The sequence below is a fragment of the Cetorhinus maximus genome, chromosome 19 (assembly GCF_964194155.1).
Source record: "Cetorhinus maximus chromosome 19, sCetMax3.hap1.1, whole genome shotgun sequence".
Taxonomy (NCBI): Eukaryota; Metazoa; Chordata; class Chondrichthyes; order Lamniformes; family Cetorhinidae; genus Cetorhinus; species Cetorhinus maximus.
The window spans coordinates 62,024,162-62,046,129 of NC_135897.1; the positions used below are offsets into that span (position 1 = coordinate 62,024,162).

At 44.0% G+C, this 21,968-nt stretch overlaps 2 protein-coding genes across 4 annotated transcripts in view; one reads left to right on the forward strand and one right to left on the reverse strand.

The window, feature by feature from the left end:
• The window catches only part of LOC144693842 (chloride channel protein 2-like), a 597,263-nt gene that overhangs the window by 308,522 nt on the left and 266,773 nt on the right, over nucleotides 1–21,968 (forward strand). For both annotated transcript variants that reach the window (XM_078563927.1, XM_078563929.1), the window contains one exon: nucleotides 15,324–15,402. In XM_078563927.1, coding sequence (XP_078420053.1) covers nucleotides 15,324–15,402 — 79 coding nt within the window. The remainder of the gene's footprint in view (nucleotides 1–15,323; nucleotides 15,403–21,968) is intronic.
• LOC144693843 (heat shock protein beta-7-like) overlaps nucleotides 1–21,968 on the reverse strand; it is a 566,165-nt gene that overhangs the window by 248,449 nt on the left and 295,748 nt on the right. The window lies entirely within an intron of this gene.

A 21,968-nucleotide genomic window follows, 5' to 3' on the forward strand; every position in this document is an offset into this window, starting at 1 on the left:
ACTCGTGCCATGGATTTGGAATTTATTAATCAGTGGCTAAGGAGAAATTGGGAAAGAATTAAACTTTAATTCACCAGCGTGTCTAATCATCCTTCTTGAGTGCAATCTAAAAATGTGTGTCTTTGGCATTAGTTATTCCCCCCAACAACACATTAGAATATAATTTCCAGTCATATAAAATACCCAACCTGGTGTAGGAATAAGCACAAGCTTGCCACTGCACATACTGAGGTTAAATGGAACACGAAACAGTTAAATCTGTCACCGTATAGGAGAAATTGCTATATTTGAGATCTATATAGGATGCATATTTTTGCTTTTAGGCATGTAAGAGTATTGTCTATTTATTCAGAATAATCTCTTCTACAGCTAATTACAAGAGTTCAGGGATGTTACTATTTGATGCAATGGGATGAGAGATAGAAACAGATGAATGGCTGAGGGAGTTTAATGTGAGGCAACCAGGATTGCTGAGAGATTTAAATGAATTTAGCAGAAGCTCATGTGGGAAGGGTATTATTCAGTACATTTTAACAATTCTAGTGAAGTGAGAGCTGGAATGGATAGAAATGCAAAAAATATTAAAATATGTAAAATATAAAGGAAAGAATAGCACTAGTATTCTGCTGATATGTGTGAGTGCTGCATACGTTTGACAGATTGCAAGATCATGAAGGAATGGTTCAATCTGGTATAATTGTGACCTGCCATGCATAGCACTATATTACATGCAGATTGCCATTTTCAAAGCATATGAGTCTGTTCTATGTTTTTCCTATGACTCTGCTTTGCCCAGTATTGGGTGTTGTAATCCTGGAATTTCTGCAGTGGTTCTCTTGATCTCCTGGCATAACTTTGGCAGAAGATTAGCTGAAACATTGGATAAGTAACAATACTATGGGTGTACCTAAACCACCCTGCAGCTGCAACAGTTCAGGAAGGCCACTTACCACCAACTTCTCAAGGGCAGTTGTGGATGGGCAATAAATGCTGGGCTAGCCAGTGCAGCCTACATCCCATGAAAGAATAAATAAAAAAGTGGTGGAAATGGCTACGTATGCTGCTGCTGTTCTGGAGTTTCCACTGAAGTTATGACAGGAGACCAGGACAGCTCCAACAGAAAGTCAACCCCATATTTCTGCAGTGACACCATACAGAATTATCTCATAGAATATTGAGCCGGTGAATCAGTGCTTCAAATCAATGGAGTGCAAAACGAGGCCTAATTATTTCCCTAATTGGAACCAATATTTTTGGAATTAGAGATAGTATAAATCATCATGAAACATATGACCTATTTTCTGTCATAAATTTAATCTATGAGGAAAAATAGCATGACGTAACCCCTCAAAATGTTCCCTTGGCAATACTCTTGCCTTCACAATAAAGGTGCACACAAGAGCACAAATTAGTTGTTCTACCTGCAACCTGAAGAATGAGTATTCCATAAACCAAGCACCTATCTTTAGGTGCTTCACCCTTTACAGTCTTGTTTTTATAATATCCTTAGCGTTGAATATCAATGTGGGAAGCTTGAACAGATTCTCACCGAGCAATGAGGTTTGAATGTTTTAGTTAACACACAACAGCTTCTGAATTCAGAGAGCACTGGACTCCATTGTGCAATGTACTGACTTAGTCAATATTTGAACAAAGATATAAAAAGAAATGGTTTGGAGCCATATGTTTTATTATCACAATTATAGAGATATCGGGATAAATTTTTATTTTCACCTTCTGGGCAGTAATCTGGCGAAGTGGATTGCCCGCCTGTTGTAAAACTTGGCTGACTGGACATGATTTCAGCCACATTATAGTGACCAGGAGGCTGGTTACATTCCTTTAACAAAAAATACAAAATGGTTTCCATACCGTACTTCGTGAGACACGATAACTCTCTATTCCTTTTCACTGCCAGTAGTTTTCAATAGTTCTGGTCTTACGTGGAATAGTGGAAGACTTGGCTTATCTTTGTAACCAAATAACAGAAGCATAATTTATTGCTCAGCCAAAAAAAGAGATTTTAGGTAAGGTGACCAAAAAGTTGCTCAAAGAGGTAGACTTTGTAAAAGACGTTCAAGGAGGAGAGAGAAGTGAAGTGGCAGAGGGGTTTAGAGAGGGAATTCTGGAATGAGGGGGGTGTGGGTGGCTCAAGGCAGCCAGTGCTGGGGAAGGGGAGAGGAGAATGTACACAAGGCCAGAGTCAGCCAAATGGAGGAGGTTACAGAAATAGCCGGGAAGAGACCATGAACAGAATTAACCCGGGCAGCAGTGTTTTGGATGAGCTGAAATTGACAGAGTGAAAGCTTATCTCTGCTCCAGACTCAGCCCATCTGCTGTTGAAAATCTCATCCTTTGTCACCATCAGATTCAACTATTCCCTTGGTTAACCTTCTTCATTCTTCATAACCATCACCTCATTTAAAAGCTCGGTGCCCATTTCCATTTAACATTCACATCTACTTCCCCAGCTCCACTGCTGGCCTCTCTTTTCCCCCTCCACCTGAAAATGGAGCCTGGTTCCCTACTGATTTTCTGACCTCCGTACAGCCACTTCCCATGGCAACCAGGTAGGAAGTAACTCCAGGTCCCAGGAAATAGTTTTAATGGTTCTGAGATTGACCTATGAAGCAACTTATTGCAGCTTTCTGTCCTTTTGTTCTGGCCCTCATTTGTTCTGTAGGCCTTGAAAGACAACATTGTGACATAGGCAGTAAGTTCAGTGGACAGGTATGTCTGCCTGTAACTGGTCTTTATAATACATAGACTCAGAATTTCTAGGTTTGGAGGTGAGAAAATAATCGACTGAGCAAATGATGAGAAACAATGAACCAGATTTGGAATGATTTCAATCTTTTAGATAACTGGAACAACAGGTGTTGGGGTTCAATGTGGGTAGGTGTAAAATAATCAGTGAGAGCAAGGTACTAAAAGAGGAAAATTGTTTTAGAAAATCCAAAATGAGATTCTAGGGATTCTAGAATTGGTGTATAATCTTTAACAATTGTTATCTGTTATATAATTGTCAAATCTATTACGCATAATTCCAATATTTAAAACTGCAATTAAAAAGGCAAGTAAGAAAATCTATCGGATTAAAACAGAGAAAAAGGGCTAAATTTATTAATGACCACAGAGGCAGACAGGCCTGTCATTTCTCACCACTAGCCAGTGTGCCAGTATCCTTTCACAATCTTGCCTCCAGGCCATTTTCATTCTGGGATGATCATGGCGAGGGTTGTTTGTGATGGCTACATGCCCACTACAGCGGGTAGCCTATTGGGTCAATTAAAGGGCCTTTTAAGGTGACTCAGCAGAAGCCCACTGGAATTTTCCAGTTGGTATGCTGGAACCCTACTAGAACTGAAACAAGTGATGGAGGTGGCTTCCTAGTAGCAGACCGGGGTGGGTTGGGGAGGGGGGTGGTGGGCTAGGCGGGAGTAGATGTTGCCAATGCTCCATCTACCTCAGGAAACCGAGGCACCTTCTGTTCCACAACTGCAGCTGCTGGCTGCCCAGTGGATGGTTGCCCCTCCATGGTGATACCCTGGCAGCTGTGGCCTTTTTACTGCTCAAAACTTTAAAAATCTCTTCTATTTCTCCCCCTCCGTTGGTAGATTCCACCTCAGACAGTGGGGTTGCGGTGTGTCATTATTGGAGGACCTCCTATTGGCCCTCCAGCTTCGGGAGCCCACCTGCCATCCTTAATTGGATGGTGAGCGCACGCACCCTGCTCCCTATTGGCCGTTCATCAAAAATCATCTTGGGCGAGGTTGGAAATCTGGAAATTCACCCAGCGTTAGAATCCCAACCTCTGAGTAAATATTCAGCCTAAAGTATTGATCGAGGGATCGTGTTGTTTCTGTTTTCCTGTTTAGAAAGCTGCGTGCATCACAGGATTAACTTATTCATAGGAAGAAAATTATTGCCCTGAAGGCAACAGAGATGATTCTGGGAATAAAAAGTTTAAATTAAGAAGAAAGTTTAACAAAGTTGGAGTTGTTTCCTTTGGCAAAGAGAAAATTTAGAAGTTTCCTAACTGAGGATTAAGAAGAAATGACAAAGTAGATCCTGGCAAATTGTTCAATGTGTCGACAGGTTCAAAAACTGGCAACAAAATTTAAAAGTTATGAAGTAAGGAGTAAGAAAGGGCATGGAATTTCACCCAAATGGCAAGAGTTGTAGAGCAAGTTACTAGCGAAGATTGTTGAACATAAATTTGCAAGATAGGGTGGTTCTTAATGCCCTCCCTCATGGCGAGTTTGGTGTTGTGGTGGGAGGGGGGGCATGTTTAATCAGCAGGAGCGTGGGAGCCCCTCCACCTTCCTGCCTCCATCCTGATGATGTCTGTAGCTGGGAAGGCCCACTTAAGGACCTCATCTCGCCACCATTGGTATTAAACCCAGCGGCGGGCATTGCTCCTGCTATTCAGGGAGCACGATAAACAAACCTGCGCGCAGTTGCTTGGGGGCTCCCGGCGAGGGGTGGTGGTGGAGGGGGGGGATCACTTATTCAAAGACATTCAGTGTCTGTTTGAAGAACCTGGCATCAAGAAAGTGGGTAGGGCGCTGAGAGCCACCCCCTTTCCCCAACTCCTGCCACTACACACCTGTGACATTGGATCCAGCGACAATACTAGGCCTTGGGTGGGTGTCATACTGGCAGCAGCCACCGCCTCACCCGAGGCGCAGCTGTTCAATAGAGCTGCTGGCTTCTGATTAGCCAGCTCTTGGTGGGTGGGACTTTTGCCCCCGGGGTCCTTGATCCCAGGAGAATGCCTGCTGCTGGCCTGTCACGTGCCTGAATAGCATATGATGTGGCAGGCTTTCCCAAAAAGAGGCAGGGTGGAGCCCTCGCTGGCTCTCCAGCTGGTGGATGAGACCTCAGTCGCCTCTATTAAATACTGCCCACATTTGCAGAAGGGATTGAGAAAGCTAGTCAGAAGATTTATAGGTTAGCTGATTTATGAGAAAGAATTCTCTCCTAAAAGTCCATATGTTATGTATTCCTATCTGCCCCTGAGTTTTTCCATTCTCCTCTTTCTTCCCATATTATGAGACAGTTATAAGATTTATGGAATGGGTATCCACAGCTGAGAAACTAGGTTACAGTAATCACTGGTCTGAACATATAGTTATGCAGACAGACTGGGGCTTCTCTGAGCAGCAATAGATAGTCCCACTGTTAATTGTAAATGAATATTGTTCAATTGTATGCAGATGGTAAGCATTAACTAGGGTTTCACCTGAGCCTTTATAAATAGACAGAGACTAAAATTGTAGTTGTTGAGTTAGGAATGTGTAACTCTGTAAATAAATATAAAAATGCGTAAGGATTGGCTCCAGTTCTATTCTTCACCAACTAGCTTTCTGGAGTGAAGACTCACCATATTTGAGCACAGACTTCAAACAACTACTGTCACCAGCAGTGCATTTCCAAATGCTGCAAGACCTGGACAATACCAGGCCTGGACTGACAAGTGGCAAGTAACGTTCGAACTACACAAGTGCCAGGCAATCACCATTTCTGACAAAAGAGAATCTAACAATTGTCCCTTGACATTCAATGGCATTACCATTGCTGAATCTGCCACTACCAACATCCAGGGAGGGAATATCATTGACCAGAAACTGAACAGGACTAGCCATATAAATATTGTGGCTGCAAGAGCAGGTCAGAGGCTAGGAATCCTGTGATGAGTAACTCACTCCTGACTCCCCAAAGCTTATCCACCATCTACAAGGCACAAGTCAGGAGTGTGATGGAATACTCATTACTTGCCTGGATGAGTGCAACTCTAACAACACTCAAGCAGCTTGACACCATCCAGGACAAAGCAGCGCACTTGACTTGCACACCATCCACAAACATTCACTCCCTCCAGCACTGACGCACAGTGGCAGCAGTGTGTACCACCTACAAGTTGGAACTCACCAAGGTTCCTTAGACAGCACCTTCCAAACCCATGACTGCTACCGTCTAGAAAAACACTGGTAGCAGACACATGGGAACACCACCACTTGGAAGTTCCCCGACAAATCACTCACCACCTTGACTTGGAAATATATCACTGTTCCTTCACTGTTGCTGGGTCAAAATCCTGGAACTCCCATCCTAACAGCACTGTGGACTGTAGCAGTTCAAGAAGACAGCTCACCATTACCCTCTCAATGGCAATTAGGTTTGGATAACAAATGCTGGCCTAGCCTGTGGTGCCCATATCTCATGAATGATATAAAGAAAAATCACAACTCTGCAAAATCAATTAACGACACCGATTTTCCATGCACACCAGGAACATGTTTTACAGACGAGAATATACATAAATGCACACAAAAGTTATTGACATCCAGAGAGTTGAGGAGGCTGGATCACTGAAAATATTTAAAGAGGGAGTAGATAGATTTTTGAAATACCAGGGAGTTGAGGGCTATGAGGAGCTGGCACAAAAGATGAGTTGAGGCCTGGAGCAAATCAGCCATGATCTCATTGAATGGCGGGGCAGGCTTGAGAAGCCGAGTGGCCTACTCCTGCACTTATTTCTTATATTCATATGTTCTTATCATTGTACATAATGTAGACCATAACTCAGACCTTTTGAAATACAACTTCATGTTTCTCGTAGATATACTTTCCATTTCCTCGTTATTCTTTTGCCAAATATCTAAAATTGAATTGTACAAAACATGCTTGCATGGATAGTATTACACTGCAATATTAAATATAAACACATGATGTGGCAGAGTTAGCCCAACCAATGGAAATGGTCAGAGGCATGAGCATCTTGACGCGGGGCCTGATTATCATATTTGTGGAGAATTGTCCTGCCTTTGAAGCTTCCCAGCAGGACTGGGAGAATGAAATTCCAAAAGATCCTGCATGGAGCTGAGCCAGTCGAGTTATGTTGAGGAATGGGGGAGATGATGTCTGAGGAGGACCGCAGTGGTTGAGCCAATATCTGTGGGGGCAGGAGGAGCATTTATCCCCCTTCTAGCTCCACAACATTTCCTTATAAATCCTACCTGTCAATTTTTGAGTGGCCTCCAGTGCTTCTTTGGCATTGCTTAGGCTGCTCTTTGTTCAGTAGCATTGGGTCAATTCCCCACATTACACGCTCCACCCTATGGTACTTACAAGTTGCACCTCAGGACATTTGACTTGATTGCCTGTCGTCTAGGCAGAGCATAATTACATGTGCCATACACTTGTGCCTGGGTTTTCTCGATCTTACACACTGGATGTTTACTTTATGCCCTGATCATGCTTGTCTGGGAGGAAATACACAAAGTATCATCCATCATTATATGTTTGGACAACATCTCGATACATTTGCAAAGCTTCTAAGCACATACTACAAATCTCATCTATAATGGAAACTGTAGGTTTGCAATTCTTTTTATAGTGTTGTAGTTTACCTATAATGAAGCTTTGACACCCTTCCTGGGTGTGTGTCTGGAGTTAGGTGATTGTAAATTACTGAGTATTAGCTGAATCTAATGATAGTTGTCCTTGGAAATCTGACAATAGTTCTGAATAAACTAAATTATACTCAGTCACAGGAATCTGTTTGTTACAGATGGCTGCTTTATTCAGAAAGAAAGTCTTTAACTCCTTGATTAATATATGCAAGTAGGTTGATCAGGCTGAAAGGGGACGAAGGGCTAGAAGTTCAATCCCATTGAGTTGACCTCAACTAACTTCTGTTACAGTAACATTTCTGATGAACTTACAAGTGAGTTCCAGTCAGCTCCAAAAGGGAGGCATGAATGGTATCCTGTTGATATTCACAGTATCTTTACAGTGCAGAAGGAGGCCATTCGGCCCATCGAGTCTGCACTGGCTCTCTGAAAGAGCATCCCTAGCCCCACTCCCCTGCTTTACCCCCATAACTTTGCAACAACTGTGAAGTGTTTGTGGAGATGTTGTGGTGACTTGATGGGAATGTTGCTGGGTGAGAGCAGAAGATCTGGTGACCTGTCCACAAAAAGGTTGCAATAGCTGTAGTTGCAGTACCTTTGGGACTGTAGCATTACAGTGTTACGGCCACGTAAGGAGGGGTAAAAATGACTCCCAAGTCTGACCGTAACAGGGCTTTTTCTCTCAACTTGTAAGGATGAAGGTATTTACTCAATGGGCGGAATTTTCCCAAATTTGCACTATGGTGGGCAGACTCTCATTCACCCGCCCCCCCATTACTTCGCCGCTGCATCACGCCGGGCGCCATGTTTAAAGTCTAGCCGCAAGCACATAGCTCAGTGCTTCCAGACCACCACTGCTGCACGGAAGACATGGCCATGAAACTGAAGAAGACTGCAGCCCCCTGGTTTAATGACAGGTCCCTCGAGTGACTTTTGGATGCCATGGAGGCCCACCGGGATGTCCTCTACTCCCACTCTGGCCGCAGGATGGGCAGCAATGTGATCAATCCAGCTTGGGAGACGGTGGCAGCGGTGGTCTGTGCCGACGCCCTTCAGCAGAGGACAGCCACCCAGTGCCGCAAGAGGATGAATGATGATCTCTGTTTCGACAGGGTAAGTCACTCTTTTCATCACTCTCAACGCACACACTCATGAGCCCAGCTCACATCCACAGGGCCCTCACTCACTGCAGTTTAAGGGACATCACCATTCATACTCTCACACTCACTGTCATTGTCCTCATCCCGTCCATGGGACTACTCACCACCCACACAGGCCAGGCATAATTGTCATCTGGCCTGGCAGGTATCCTGCTTACACTCTCTCCATCTCTATTCATGCAGGACAAGCTAGCACACAACAACAGGGAGAGGTCACAGACTGGTGGCAGAATGCAGACGAGGCAGGCGTGCTCAGGAGGCCCTCATAGCTGCTAGATTTGTGGAGGATGATGATGACAACATGCAGTGAGGTGACCCCATAGTTCCGCGCATCACATTTGTGAACGTTTGACTCCAGTCTGGCATGTGGCAGCGTGAATACCCTCTGTGAGAATGCTCCTGTCATGGAGATGTGGTGGAGGCCTTAATAGTCGCTCGATTGCAGGAGGATGATGACGACATGCATTGAAGACACTCCATAAATCTTCACATAGCCACTGAGAATGTCTGACTCCAGTCTGGCCGAGGGCAGCTCGCTTGCGCCTTGTGATCAGGGCCATATCATAGAGACGCAGCCATGAAACTTTAGAAGCATCTGAATCTTTGTCCGCCTTCAGCGCTGGAGCACAGCATCACTGGTCACAGTTGCTGAAGAGTTGGGGGTCAGCCCCACCTTAAAGTTGCAGGATGTGCTTATGGTGGTCGCCATATGGTGGTTCCATTCAGTGAATGGAAGCCCTTGCTGTTGATGTAGTCCACTCTGTGTTGTGATGGAGATCTAAGCGCCACATGAGTGCAGTCGATCACACCCTACACCTGTGGGTGAATTCAATTGCTCTTGAATCCTGGCTGTCCTGGTCCCGGGCAAAATGCACAAAGTTGTGAACCGTTGCAAAGATGGCATCTGTGACTTCATGAATGATTTGTGGTTGGCGGCTTGAGAGATCCCACAGAGGTCCCCCTTCAATTCCTGAAAGGAGCCACTGACATAGAAATTGAGCACCACAGTTACTTTCACAGCCACTGGCAGTGGATGCCCTCCATGTCCCTGTGGCGCCAAATCCTGCAGTAAGTGGAAGATGTGAGCGACCAGTTCTGTAGTCATTCGCAGTCTTTGACTGGTTCTCAGTCATCTGCAGGAATGAAAGGCGGCATCAATAGACCCTGGGTGTTGCTAGGCACCGGCCTGCGATGGCTCACTGTGGCTCTTGGGTGGCGTGTGCGGGAGCCCCAGTCGCCCCTCCTTCCTGAGGTTGCTGCTTCTCAGAGCCTTCTTCGTCTTCGCTCTCTGCACGCCATCAGGTATACAGCTAGTTCACCAGGCTCCGAGATCTTGATGTACTCCTCCTGCAGGACGAAAAAGAGAGACACGTGGTTAGCATGGGTGTAATAAGAACCTGTCCTGGTTACGTGTGACGGCCCCTTAACACTTCCCGGAGAGTGCTGGCCACCACTTGGATGGATCCCTAATTGCCCTGTTCATAGGACATTTAAGAGTCAACCACATTGCTGTGGGCCTGGAGTCATATGTAGGCCAGACCAGGTAAGGGCAGCAGATCTCCTTCCCTATAGGATATTAGTGAACCAGATGGGTTTTTACGACAATCGACAGTGGTTTCGTGGTCATCATCAGACTTTTAATTCCAGATTTTTATTGAATTCGTATTTCACTATTTGCTATGGTGGGATTCAAACCCGGGTCCCCAGAGCATCACCCTGGCTCTCTGGAATACTAGTCCAGCAATAATACCACTATGCCACCACCTCCCCTAGGATGATCTAGCGGGGCTGCAAAGGCCTGACAGGATGGCCTGATAATGATATGCTGATGTATTACAATGAGGTTCCCGACAACCAATGGCAGGAAACGTGGCCCACCGTCAGCAGGCTGAGCAGACAATCGCAACCTGCCTTCCCATCGTCATGAAACCGATCGCGCCATAATGTCATCTCACACCACCTATCACGCCCGCCACCAGAAGGCACGGAAAATTCCGCCCAGCGCCTGTGCTTAACCATTTACGTACTCGTTGCTAAGAAACTAGCCTGGTCAGCTTTCTTGAGTTTACGACAAAAATGGGTTCGTTTTTATTGAATCAAAAACCCGTTCAGGTAAAGATATAAAAATACTTAAAAAGATAAATCCAATCCCAACCTTTGCAACACATACACATTCAAAAGCATGCAAAATTCCAAGATATATAGTAGGAGGTTGCTTTCTTAGCCAAGTTAAAGTTCGATGCGAAAAGTTCAGTTTTATGAGGCCTTTGCTGGTATCTGTGGCTGCGGCAGATTTTTCTCCGTAGTGATCTTCAAATTCCAGAGTTGAAACCTGTGTAAAACTACAATTGCTGGAGACAATTTCTTTTCAAAATGTAATCTGTCTTTTCAAGAAGTTGATGATTTTTTGCACCTGAGGTTCCTTTCAATGGAAATTCTCCATCCCTGCGCTGGATTTTAAACTGTATAGCGATATCCTGAACTTGAGAAAGAAGAGAAGGGAGCTTGATACTGCTTCACTGGCAGCTTTTCCAGACTACTGCTTAGCAGCGTGCATGCTGTTTTAAAAGATATTTAGAAAATGGTTACTCCAGTCACATGATCTCTTTGCCCAACATGATTTCAGAAAGTATTTGCTTAGCTGATATCTGAACAGGCTGTGGCTCGTGTTCCATGGCCTATAATGTCCCAGCCATTAGCTTCTGAATGATCCATCATCAAACTTGATGGGATAGGGAGAATGCCTTTCCATATAACTATTATCCTGCGAGACTTCCTGTCTCTGCTTGAGAAGTAGCCTTATAGAATTGCAAATATGAAATCCTGTACAGTTTCTGTAAATCTTTGAAGTAGCTCTTGGCATCAGCAGGTGTGAAATTTCATGAGGATGTTTGGCTATGCCTTAATTGCACTCCACATTGGAACCTTCCAGAAAACGAATCAATTGGTAATACCAGACATCAGGTGGCTTGTGGCAGCCATCTTAATTCAGTGTCTTTGCTTGTGTTTTTTTTAATATCCTTTTTAAACAGTTCAATATATGTTTGATAGCTGATAAAATTACAGATTGATATCACTCATGCCCACAAGTCACATCATCGTGATAACAAGGGGATGGTGTATAGGCTACCGAGTGGGGAAGCTCTGCACTGAGGGAGGAAGCGACATTTGGAATGCCTTCACTCCGGACAGGGTGCCCGTGAATGTTGACTCAGGCTCTGGTTCCCTTAGGAATGGCATCCCTTCACTACCATTGTTCCACCATATGCCACCTAACTATTCATCTGAGGCATCAGATCACAGCCAAGATCCTGCCATCAAAACCACCAAAAAATCTTGCCAGAATGTCTTTATCAAACAAGACAGCCAATTATACAAGCAAAGTGGGCTATTGTTACAATTTCAGTAGAGACCAGTAATGTTTTATTATTATTATTATTTTGGAAACCCTAAAACCTAGGTGTTTACTCAAGAATTAAGCCGCAAGATTCACTGTTTTAAACAGAAGAATTTTACTGCACAAAAATCAAAGAACGTGAATACTAGTAACTAAATAGTCAGTATGTTAACGATATTGTAAATACAGTGAGCATAGTTACTTATAATCTAAACCAAATTTCCTTCTACGTCCATTTAACTTAAACCCCCCCAAAAAGTCGTCAGCTACTTTTAAGAAATTGGTCTTTGTCTGAGTACTGTTTCAAAGATTTGTATAAGGGTTGGGATTTCTTTGGCTTTCTGCTTACTTCCAGTAAGGTTGTTCATTCAAATCTGCTCCAATCATCCCATGGTTGTAGATGTCCAATTCAACATAGGCATCACTACCATCTCAAATGTAGCCAACTCTGGTCAGAACTCTCTTGGTTCTAATGTGCTTTAATTCTGGAGTCTTGCATCTGGGAACTTCTTTCTCTTTTGAGCTTGGCTATTGCAGAAGTCTAACTCACTGTTGGTGGGGTCCTTCAGTTATCAAATAATTCAAATTATTTAGCCAGCACACAGGATTTCAACTGAATTTGGCTTAAAATAAATTTTCCCTACATCCAGCTTTTCTAAAGTAAACAAAACTAACTTGAAAACAGAAGCAGACCCATAGGAATCTACTCCCCCTTGCAATTAACTTCTTATTTACACTTTTTAAACTTTGGTTATCTCCTAGGCAGCTTGGTCACATGATCAGTTACTGGAAGAAAGTTCCCTTTTACGAGAAATCACCTTCCAGAGAAACACAGTTCATAAATGGACTGTCACCCCAACATGAACTATAGGAAAAGCACATGGGCTATCACATTATTCGCACTAGTGCAATGAGTTTAGTGCATATCCTGTGGGTGCCCTTGCCTGTCCTGGTATTCCTCTGCACTACTACACCTTTGGCTAGTGGAAAGCTGTGGACTTTCACTGGCAGAAACTGATGATGACCTTAAGTATCCCTGGGCTTTGAGATCTCTGCTTTGGAATGCACCATGTCAGCATGGGTGCCAGCAGTCTGCGCTGGCTGGCTGAGAGGCAACAGGAAGGGCACTGGTGGAGTGGCAGTTGTAGGAGCATAAATGCTGTCATCCTGAGAGAGGACAGCAGGTTCATGCTCCATGGAGTCTGTCACTTCCCCAGGGCAGTGCCACAGCAATTCTGAATGTCCATTAGAAGACAGATTGTTGGACTTCTCTGAGAACCCTTTTGAGCACAGGTCTGCAGGAGTCTGGGCCTGCATAGCAGCAAGCATGGATCTCATGCCCTCTGCCTGAGCTTCCACTGCAACAAGGAGACTTTGGGTGGCTTCCCCGTGTGCTGCAGTGGAAGCTGAGATCAGATGCTTCATCGCAGACAGGTCCACAATGCTGACTTGGAGTTGGTCCGCCACTTCCATGGTGGAAAGGATGGGCTGCAAGTTCTGTGCATTGCCTTCTGCCCTCTGCCACATTGCAGCTGGACTCGTCCATGCTCTTAACAGTAGCAAGAGACAATGTGACAGACCTGCCAATACGCCAAGCATCTTGGTGTGCATGTTCATCAGCATGTTTTCATATATGCCACCCCCATCAAAGTCATCATCTGTCGTAGAACATGCCTACAACCTTGCCTTCTGGTGAGCTGACACATGAACTATCCATTCCCCCTGAATTGGTGACAGTGCAGTCATGTCCAGTAATTCTTTGTGTGCAGACCCTGATCCTATAATTGCCTCTAATGTACATGCAGTGCTAGTATCTGATTTGGAGGTTTAGTGTGTCAGGGCAAGTACTTCTTCATCAGTGCTGCAGTGTTGCTTTCTCTTTTCCTAGAGGAACAAGCGGCAGGTCTTGGGTGTCTAAAAGTGGAAAAGCAGAGGGGGAAAGGAGGTGGGGTGGAAAATAAGTCCATGGTCAGACCGTCAGCTTGCACATCATGCCAAACAATAGGATGAAGATGAAGTGAGAGTCGGGGAAAGGGATTAGGAAGGGACATATCATCATCTTCAATATTTTCAGTGATGTGGATGCCACACCTCTGGCACTGCCTCCCCCTATGATGCAGAAAATTGTCTTATCCATAGGATTCAGTAAATGCAGGCATCCTTGACCCCCACCAGTTTTGCTCTGTTCTGCTCCCAGCTGTTATGGGTCACCCTGTCGTGCAAGAGAACAGAACATCAGTGATTGTGTTGCACTGTCTGGGTGATGTGTCTGTCACAGCTGAATAGCTGGAGGTGTGGGGAAAGGAGGGGTTATAAAGTTGAAAGGTGTGTGAGGGTAGCGTGAAGTAACTGAACATTAGGCCTGAGTTCTAAATGCCGGGTACTGCCGGTGGGTGAGTGATGGGAGTGTTACATTGAGCAATGCTTGACGTTGATTGTGTGGGGGTTGGAGGGATAGGAGATGTTGTGTGAAGATACATTCACCTTGAACGCCCACATGGGATCCTTGAATTTCTTCTGGCACTGCTGCCAGGTGCTTATGGCCAGACTGCAGGCATTAATCTCCCTGGCTGCCAGCTCCCATTCCCTTCGGATTGTGATCCTAGCGCAACTCCTCCCCCGCCGAAGGGAATGTGGTGTTTCTCCTTTATGCCAGCCGCTATCACTAAGGCCTCCAGCACCCCATCTGTGACCTTCGAATTCCTCTCTATTCCCTCCTGCTCCATTTAAACAGTTCTTACTTGCAGGGAGTACAGGCAGCCCACAGCAGCTTTGTTGCAATGAGTGCAGTTCTGCTTTGAGGGCCAGGCCGCCTTTAAGGGGAACAGGCTATCAAGACTGTGAAGACACACACCTGAGTGTTCAGCCAGCCAGCAATGTGGGCTCTGCTTGGCCCAGGGCTGCAATCATTTGAATGAGGCAGCATGGATTTTGTGTGCTGCCCACCTTAATGGGTCTGGGGACAGTCTGCTTGCGCCTTGTGACCCCTGCACCCGAAAGCAGGCCGAAAGAAATTTTCCCGCCCTAACAGTTTACAAAGAGACGGAGCTAACTGTCAAACTGACCTGAAACTCGTTCAATGCAAAATCTTCCAGACATCTCTCTGAAAGCTTCTGTTGGCACTACTGCCTCATTTCAATAAATATGATTTTTCTTTCTGGTTTACCTCCATTTTCGGCGTGCCTTAAAATATTTTTCATCTTGTTCACTTTATTGATTTGTTTAAAACATGCTAGCACTATATTATGTAAAATGTCCCAGTTCTTTTAAACAATGACAATCCCACCTCATTGCCAATGGGCAGAAAGCAGCCTGTTTTAATCACAGCTTTGTTTACTTTGCTTTTAGAATGAATCCAGAAACATTGAGATGCTGGCAGCTGCCTGTGCTGTAGGAGTTGGCTGTTGCTTTGCTGCACCAATAGGAGGTAAGAATATTATAAAAACAAAAAGCTAAAAGCTACTGCGGATGCTGGAAATCCAAAACAAAAACAGAATTACCTGGAAAAACTCAGCAGGTCTGGCAGCATCGGTGGAGAAGAAATCAGTTAACGTTTCGAGTCTTCATGACCCTTCGGCAGAACTGAGTATAGTTAGGAGAAAAGTGAAATATAAGCTGGTCTAAGGTGGGGGGGCGGGGGGAGAGAGAAGTTGAGGGTGTGGTGATTGTGGAGATAAGCAAGCAGTGATAGGAGCAGATAATCAAAAGATGTCACAGACAAAAGGATCAAAGAGGTGTTGAAGGTGGTGATATTGTCTAAGAAAAGTGCTAATTAAGAATGGAAGACAGGACACTCAAGGTACAGCTCTGGTGGGGGTGGGGTGGAAAGACTAACAAAGTTTTAGTTTTAGATTTAAAAATAATGGAAATAGGTGGGAAAAGAAGAATCTATATAAATTATTGAAAAAAAAGGGAGGGGGGAGAAACGGGGTGGGGATGGGGGGAGGGGGAGTTTAAGATCTAAAGTTGTTGAATTCAATATTCAGCCCGGAAGGCTGTAAAGTGCCTAGTCGGAAGATGAGGTGCTGTTCCTCCAGTTTGCGTTGGGCTTCACTGGAACAATGCAGCAAGCCAAGGACAGACATGTGGGCAAGAGAACAGGGTGGAGTGTTAAAATGGCAAGCGACAGGGAGGTTTGGGTCTTTCTTGCGGACAGACCGCAGGTGTTCTGCAAAGCAGTCGCCCAGTTTGCGTTTGGTCTCTCCAATGTAGAGGAGACCGCATTGGGAGCAACAAATGCAGTAGACTAAGTTAGGGGAAATGCAAGTGAAATGCTGGGTCCCCCTTGTCCTCACTTATCACCCCACCAGCCTCCGCATTCAAAGGATCATCCTCCGCCATTTCCGCCAACTCCAGCATGATGCCACCACCAAACACATCTTCCCTTCACCCCCCCTGATGGCATTCTGTAGGGATCGTTCCCTCTGGGGCACCCTGGTCCACTCCTCCATCACCCCCTACTCCTCAACCCCCACCTATGGCACCTCCCCATGCCCACGCAGAAGATGCAACACCTGCCCCTTCACTTCCTCTCTCCTCACCGTCCAAGGGCCCAAACACTCCTTTCAAGTGAAGCAACATTTCACTTGTATTTCCCCTAACTTAGTCTACTGCATTCGTTGCTCCCAATGCGGTCTCCTCTACATTGGAGAGACCAAACGCAAACTGGGCGACCGCTTTGCAGAACACCTGCGGTCTGTCCGCAAGAAAGACCCAAACCTCCCTGTCGCTTGCCATTTTAACACTCCACCCTGTTCTCTTGCCCACATGTCTGTCCTTGGCTTGCTGCATTGTTCCAATGAAGCCCAACGCAAACTGGAGGAACAGCACCTCATCTTCCGACTAGGCACTTTGCAGCCTTCCGGGCTGAATATTGAATTCAACAACTTTAGATCTTAAACTCCCCCTCCCCCCATCCCCACCCCGTTTCTCCCCCCTCCCTTTTTTTTCAATAATTTATATAGATTCTTCTTTTCCCACCTATTTCCATTATTTTTAAATCTAAAACTAAAACTTTGTTAGTCTTTCCACCCCACCCCCACCAGAGCTGTACCTTGAGTATCCTGTCTTCCATTCTTAATTAGCACTTTTCTTAGACAATATCACCACCTTCAACACCTCTTTGATCCTTTTGTCTGTGACATCTTTTGATTATCTGCTCCTATCACTGCTTGATTATCTCCACAATCACCACACCCTCAACTTCTCTCTCCCCCCGCCCCCCCACCTTAGACCAGCTTATATTTCACTTTTCTCCTAACTATACTCAGTTCTGCCGAAGGGTCATGAAGACTCGAAACGTTAACTGATTTCTTCTCCACCAATGCTGCCAGACCTGCTGAGTTTTTCCAGGTAATTCTGTTTTGGTAAGAATATTATGTTTCTCTATAAGAGTAAGAAGTATCTAATGTGCACAAACTCCTTTACAAGATATCTAGTTTGCACACTAATGTGGGCAAGGCCAGTTTTGAAATTTGTATTCCAACTTCACAGGTTTTAAAAAAAAACAAAATTCACTAAAATGGAATTTGACTTAATCTTCAGGCACAGGTTGCTGTGGTATCTGGTTACCTAATGAGACTCTTCATGTAAGATATGAACAATTTAAGGTTCATTAGGATTAAAATTCCTATTCAAAAAACCATTTTTATACAAATAAATACGCCAAATATTGAATCTGTTTTTCTAGAATGTAACCTACGGAGGAGTGCATATTTGCATGCGATATTAATATATATATTATATATATACAACTGTATGGAAAGAGATTGAAATGAATTAAAAGTGATTAACATATAACAGCACAAACTAGAATATTAAACAAGAAGAAGGTTGAGGTTAGAACTATTTTCTCATTTCCATTATAACCCTTCCTGGTTTGTACGATGATTGTCCCAGGGATCAATGAGTGACTTGTGCTGAAACTGAACAACTGCACAGAAATTGTCAAATAATGGTGTAACAGAGCACTTCATCGACCACTTTGCAAGTTTATTAAAATAAGTGGTATATCTTGGTTACAGATTAGCAAACATTTTGATTCTCGCAGCAATTCAAAATATATAATTCAAAATTTTTGAAAGTGAAATTGATTTCATGCCCAGAAACATACATGCTTGTCAGTATTTATCTTTGGCTAATGAGTGGCAAAATAAGATGAAGATATAGGCAGTTGTAACAACAGATTTCTTGCAACAAACCTGGTTGTTGCTGACAGCAGGGAGACTTGGTGAAATTAAGCTTAGAGGTCAACTGGCAAGCCCGAGGTGATTCTCCATTGCTTAATACATGGTCTAGCACTCTGCTTCAGTCAGTGAACGCTGCATACAAGAGTCAGAATTCCAGGAAATAATACGGTCTAGAAGAATGCCCCACGGGCAGTGGATATTTTATGTGAAACTTCACAACTGATACTCTGTATGCAATTTCCAAACGTTGAGGTACAGCCGCAGCAGCTCTTGCATTTCGAGTATAAACGTTAAAATCTGCCTTAAGCACTAACAAATTGTGTGCTGCTCCAGTGATATGGTTGTAGACAACTGACAACTGGATGATGCAGAGAATGGACCCTGGCATTGAACTCTCATCAAATCCCGCAAGGTTTTGCACTGTGCTAATATTTATATACTAACTTTTAAAAAGCAAATATGAATATTGCTTCCGACATTGTTTGTTGAAGGGCATTCTCTCAGTCCAAAAAAATTCTCATAAACTTTTCTCCACAACTTGCTGAACATGAGCTTGATCTTGACTGAACATGTATGGTTTGTTAAACACTGAAATTGCCAATAGCAAGAAATAGGACCAAATTTTCTTGAAGATTTCTATTCTTTTATAAGCATTTCCAAACTTCTTTGCTGCTTATCTGGCCCAGTGTAGATCAAATGTAATCACTACATTTCTTGATATAGTCTTCTTAAAACTGCAAATAACACACTATAACCTATCTTTTCTGTAGGCACAGTTCAGAATGGTTCAAAGCAGGTTTTAAACACACAGGTTACTGGCTGTTCAGTGTTCTGAAGTTAGCTTATTAGCGTAGTTCCAAGTGCAGCTTTGGACATATTCAGGAACCATACTAATTATGGAGGCGCAAACTTGTCTGTAGAAATGGGAACAATTAAAGGATAAGCCTCTGAAACCTATTGAGTCTTTTCCAAGGCTGAAACAGAAGATAGTTGCATAGAATTTACGGCATAGAAACAAACCATTCAGCTGGTTTTTATGCTCCAGAGAGCCTCCTCCAGTTCTGTTTACGTCATCTCACACTATCAACATATCAATATGATAAAAGAGGATTAAGAAGTGGTAGGCAAAAGGTGCAGGCAGGTGATGCTACAGCTCATTATCTGACCCTGTGTTTGTTGACTGTTGAAATGGAGGTAATGCTGTATAATGTGGATCTAGGTAGGTTGGCCTTTTTGCTGCTGCTAGCCACTGTCCCCAGAGCCTAACATTGCAGTATAGATGAGAACAAGTGAAGATAGATTGAAGGCAACCACAGATCGTTGTTGTTACTACCTGTGTCAGACCCATGCTGCATCTGGCTATCTGCTGATTGCACCCGTTAATATAATTCTCCATGGCTGTTCTGGCTTCGTGTCACAAGGGCTGTGCTTACAGTTAACAGTATCTTGACAGATGTAACAAATTACGCAATGCTGGCTGTTGATCATCTTAGCATACCGTCTCTCATGCAATACCTCTGACAGCATGATGTGCTTACCATGATGGGGGTGTTTTCGAGGAAGCATTCAACACCACCTATAGTCAGGCATCATATGTCACAGTGGTCCCATTGTGTTTGCTGTGTCAGCTTCTTTTGGGAATAAGAGCACCCACTAACCATCTGCTATGCTCCATTTCCAGATGTGGCTAGTAGGTACCTACGATGAGAACAGAACAACTCTGGTATACTCTGACCCTTCTACATCTTGCCATTCTTTTTCAAACACCTCTGTTAGGGGCAGTGGCCTGGGTGGTGGGGGGTATCTCACCGGAAAAGCTATTGGTACCACAATGGAACTGGAAGAAGAAAATCTAAAACAGTTGGAGCTATTGTTGTCTAGTGATCAGGAATGGGAACACTAGCTGTAGCATCTTTATCATCGCCAGACTGCGAGCAACCAACTTGCTGTAATCTCAGGATCAAGCTAGGAAGCTTCCTGATTTTATATATATTTCCGTGCTTTTCCAATTCTGATGTCTTACATCCCAAAATGAAATCTCTCGACCATTGGTGGCCGTGCTATGAGCTAACTAGATCTTAAACTCTTGAATTCCCTCTCTGAACCTCTCTGCTTTTCTCTCCTCCTTTAAGACATTCCTTAAAACTACCTATGACCAAGCTTTAGATCATTTGTCTAATATCTGCTGACATGGCTCAGTGTCAAATTTTATTTGATTACACTCCTGTGAAGCACCTTGGAACATTTTAAGCTAAAGGGTCTATAGAAATGTAGGTTGTTGTTGTTGTGCGTTATTCATTCTTGGGACGTGGGCATTGATGGCACACCAGAAATGATTTCCGATCTCCCTGAAGAAGGTGCCAATCTAAACAACTGAGTTACTTTAGAGAGTAGTTAAGCCGACCATGTTGATTGTGTGTAGGCAAAGGTCTCAGGTATTCTTCCCTGAAGCACATTTGTGTACCTGTCAGTTCAACAGTTTCATGGTCACTCTCACTCTTACTGATACCAACTTTTTATTTCCATTTTGTTTCGACTGAAGGAATGGTGGGATTTGAACTCACGTTCTCTGGATTGATCCAAGCCTCTGGATTGTAGTATCCAGTAACATAACCATCATGCAAATTAATTTAATCATACTAGGTTATTTCAATAGGTTGCCAAAGCTGGACCCATTCTCCTTAGAGAAGAGAAGGTTGAGAGGGGATTTGATAGAGATGTTGAAAAGCATGAGGGATCATGACAGAGTAGATAGAGAAGAATCGTTCCCATTGGTGGAAGGGTCAGAGGACCACAATTTAAGGCGATTATCAAAAGAACCAGAAGCCTGTAGGAGGAAGATCTCTTTTTTATGCAGCGAGTAGTTAGGATCTGAAGAACACTGCCTGAGAGTGAGGTGAAGGCAGATTCAATCATGGTTTTCAGAAGGGAGTTGGATAATTATCTGAAGTTAAACATTTGCGAGGCTATGGGGAAAAATAGACAGTGAGACTAACTGTGTTGTATTTTTACAGAGAGCTAGCACAGGCACGACTGGCTGAATGGCCTCTTCCTGTGATGTAACCATTCCATGATTCCAAGTCTTTGATTTGAATTCTATTCCAGAAGGAAAAACCAGTAAAACTTGCACTGGTCTGAACTGGTCTTTAGCTTTAGACCTTAAAATGGAACTCTACTTCAGACCAGTGCCAGTCACTTCCCAAGTTTTACTAGTTTTTTCTTCTGAGATCCAATAACTTGTGCTGGAAATTAAGTGAAGAGAGGCCGTGGCAATGATGCCTCACATGGGGAATAGCCTGTGAATACTCACTTTTCAATTCGCACCTTAATAATAGCAACGAGAATTGCGTCTCATAGTCATTGCCTAAAGGAGAGGCAGCAAGAGCATATCAGGATAAAACCATAATACTGTGGATGCTGGAAATCTAGAACAAAAACAAAAATACCTGGAAAAACTCAGCAGGTCTGACAGCATGTGCGGGGAGGAATACAGTTGACGTTTTGAGTCCGTATGACCCTTCATCAGAACTAAGAAATATCAGAAATAAGAACATATCCGGGTCCGGTAGGCAGCAGTGGGAAGCTAACCGGGTGGTCTGTTTTGGATGTTGGTTGTGGGATAAATATTCACCTGAACACCAGGGAGAACTCCTCTGCTGTTCTTTGAAGGTAATGCCAAAGATCTTTTGAGCCCACTTGAGAGGGCAGACAGGCTTTGGTTTGGCGTTGCATCTGAAAGACGTCCAAAAGTGCAACATTCCCTCAGTGCTTCATTGAACTGTTAGCCTAGATTATGTGGTCAAGT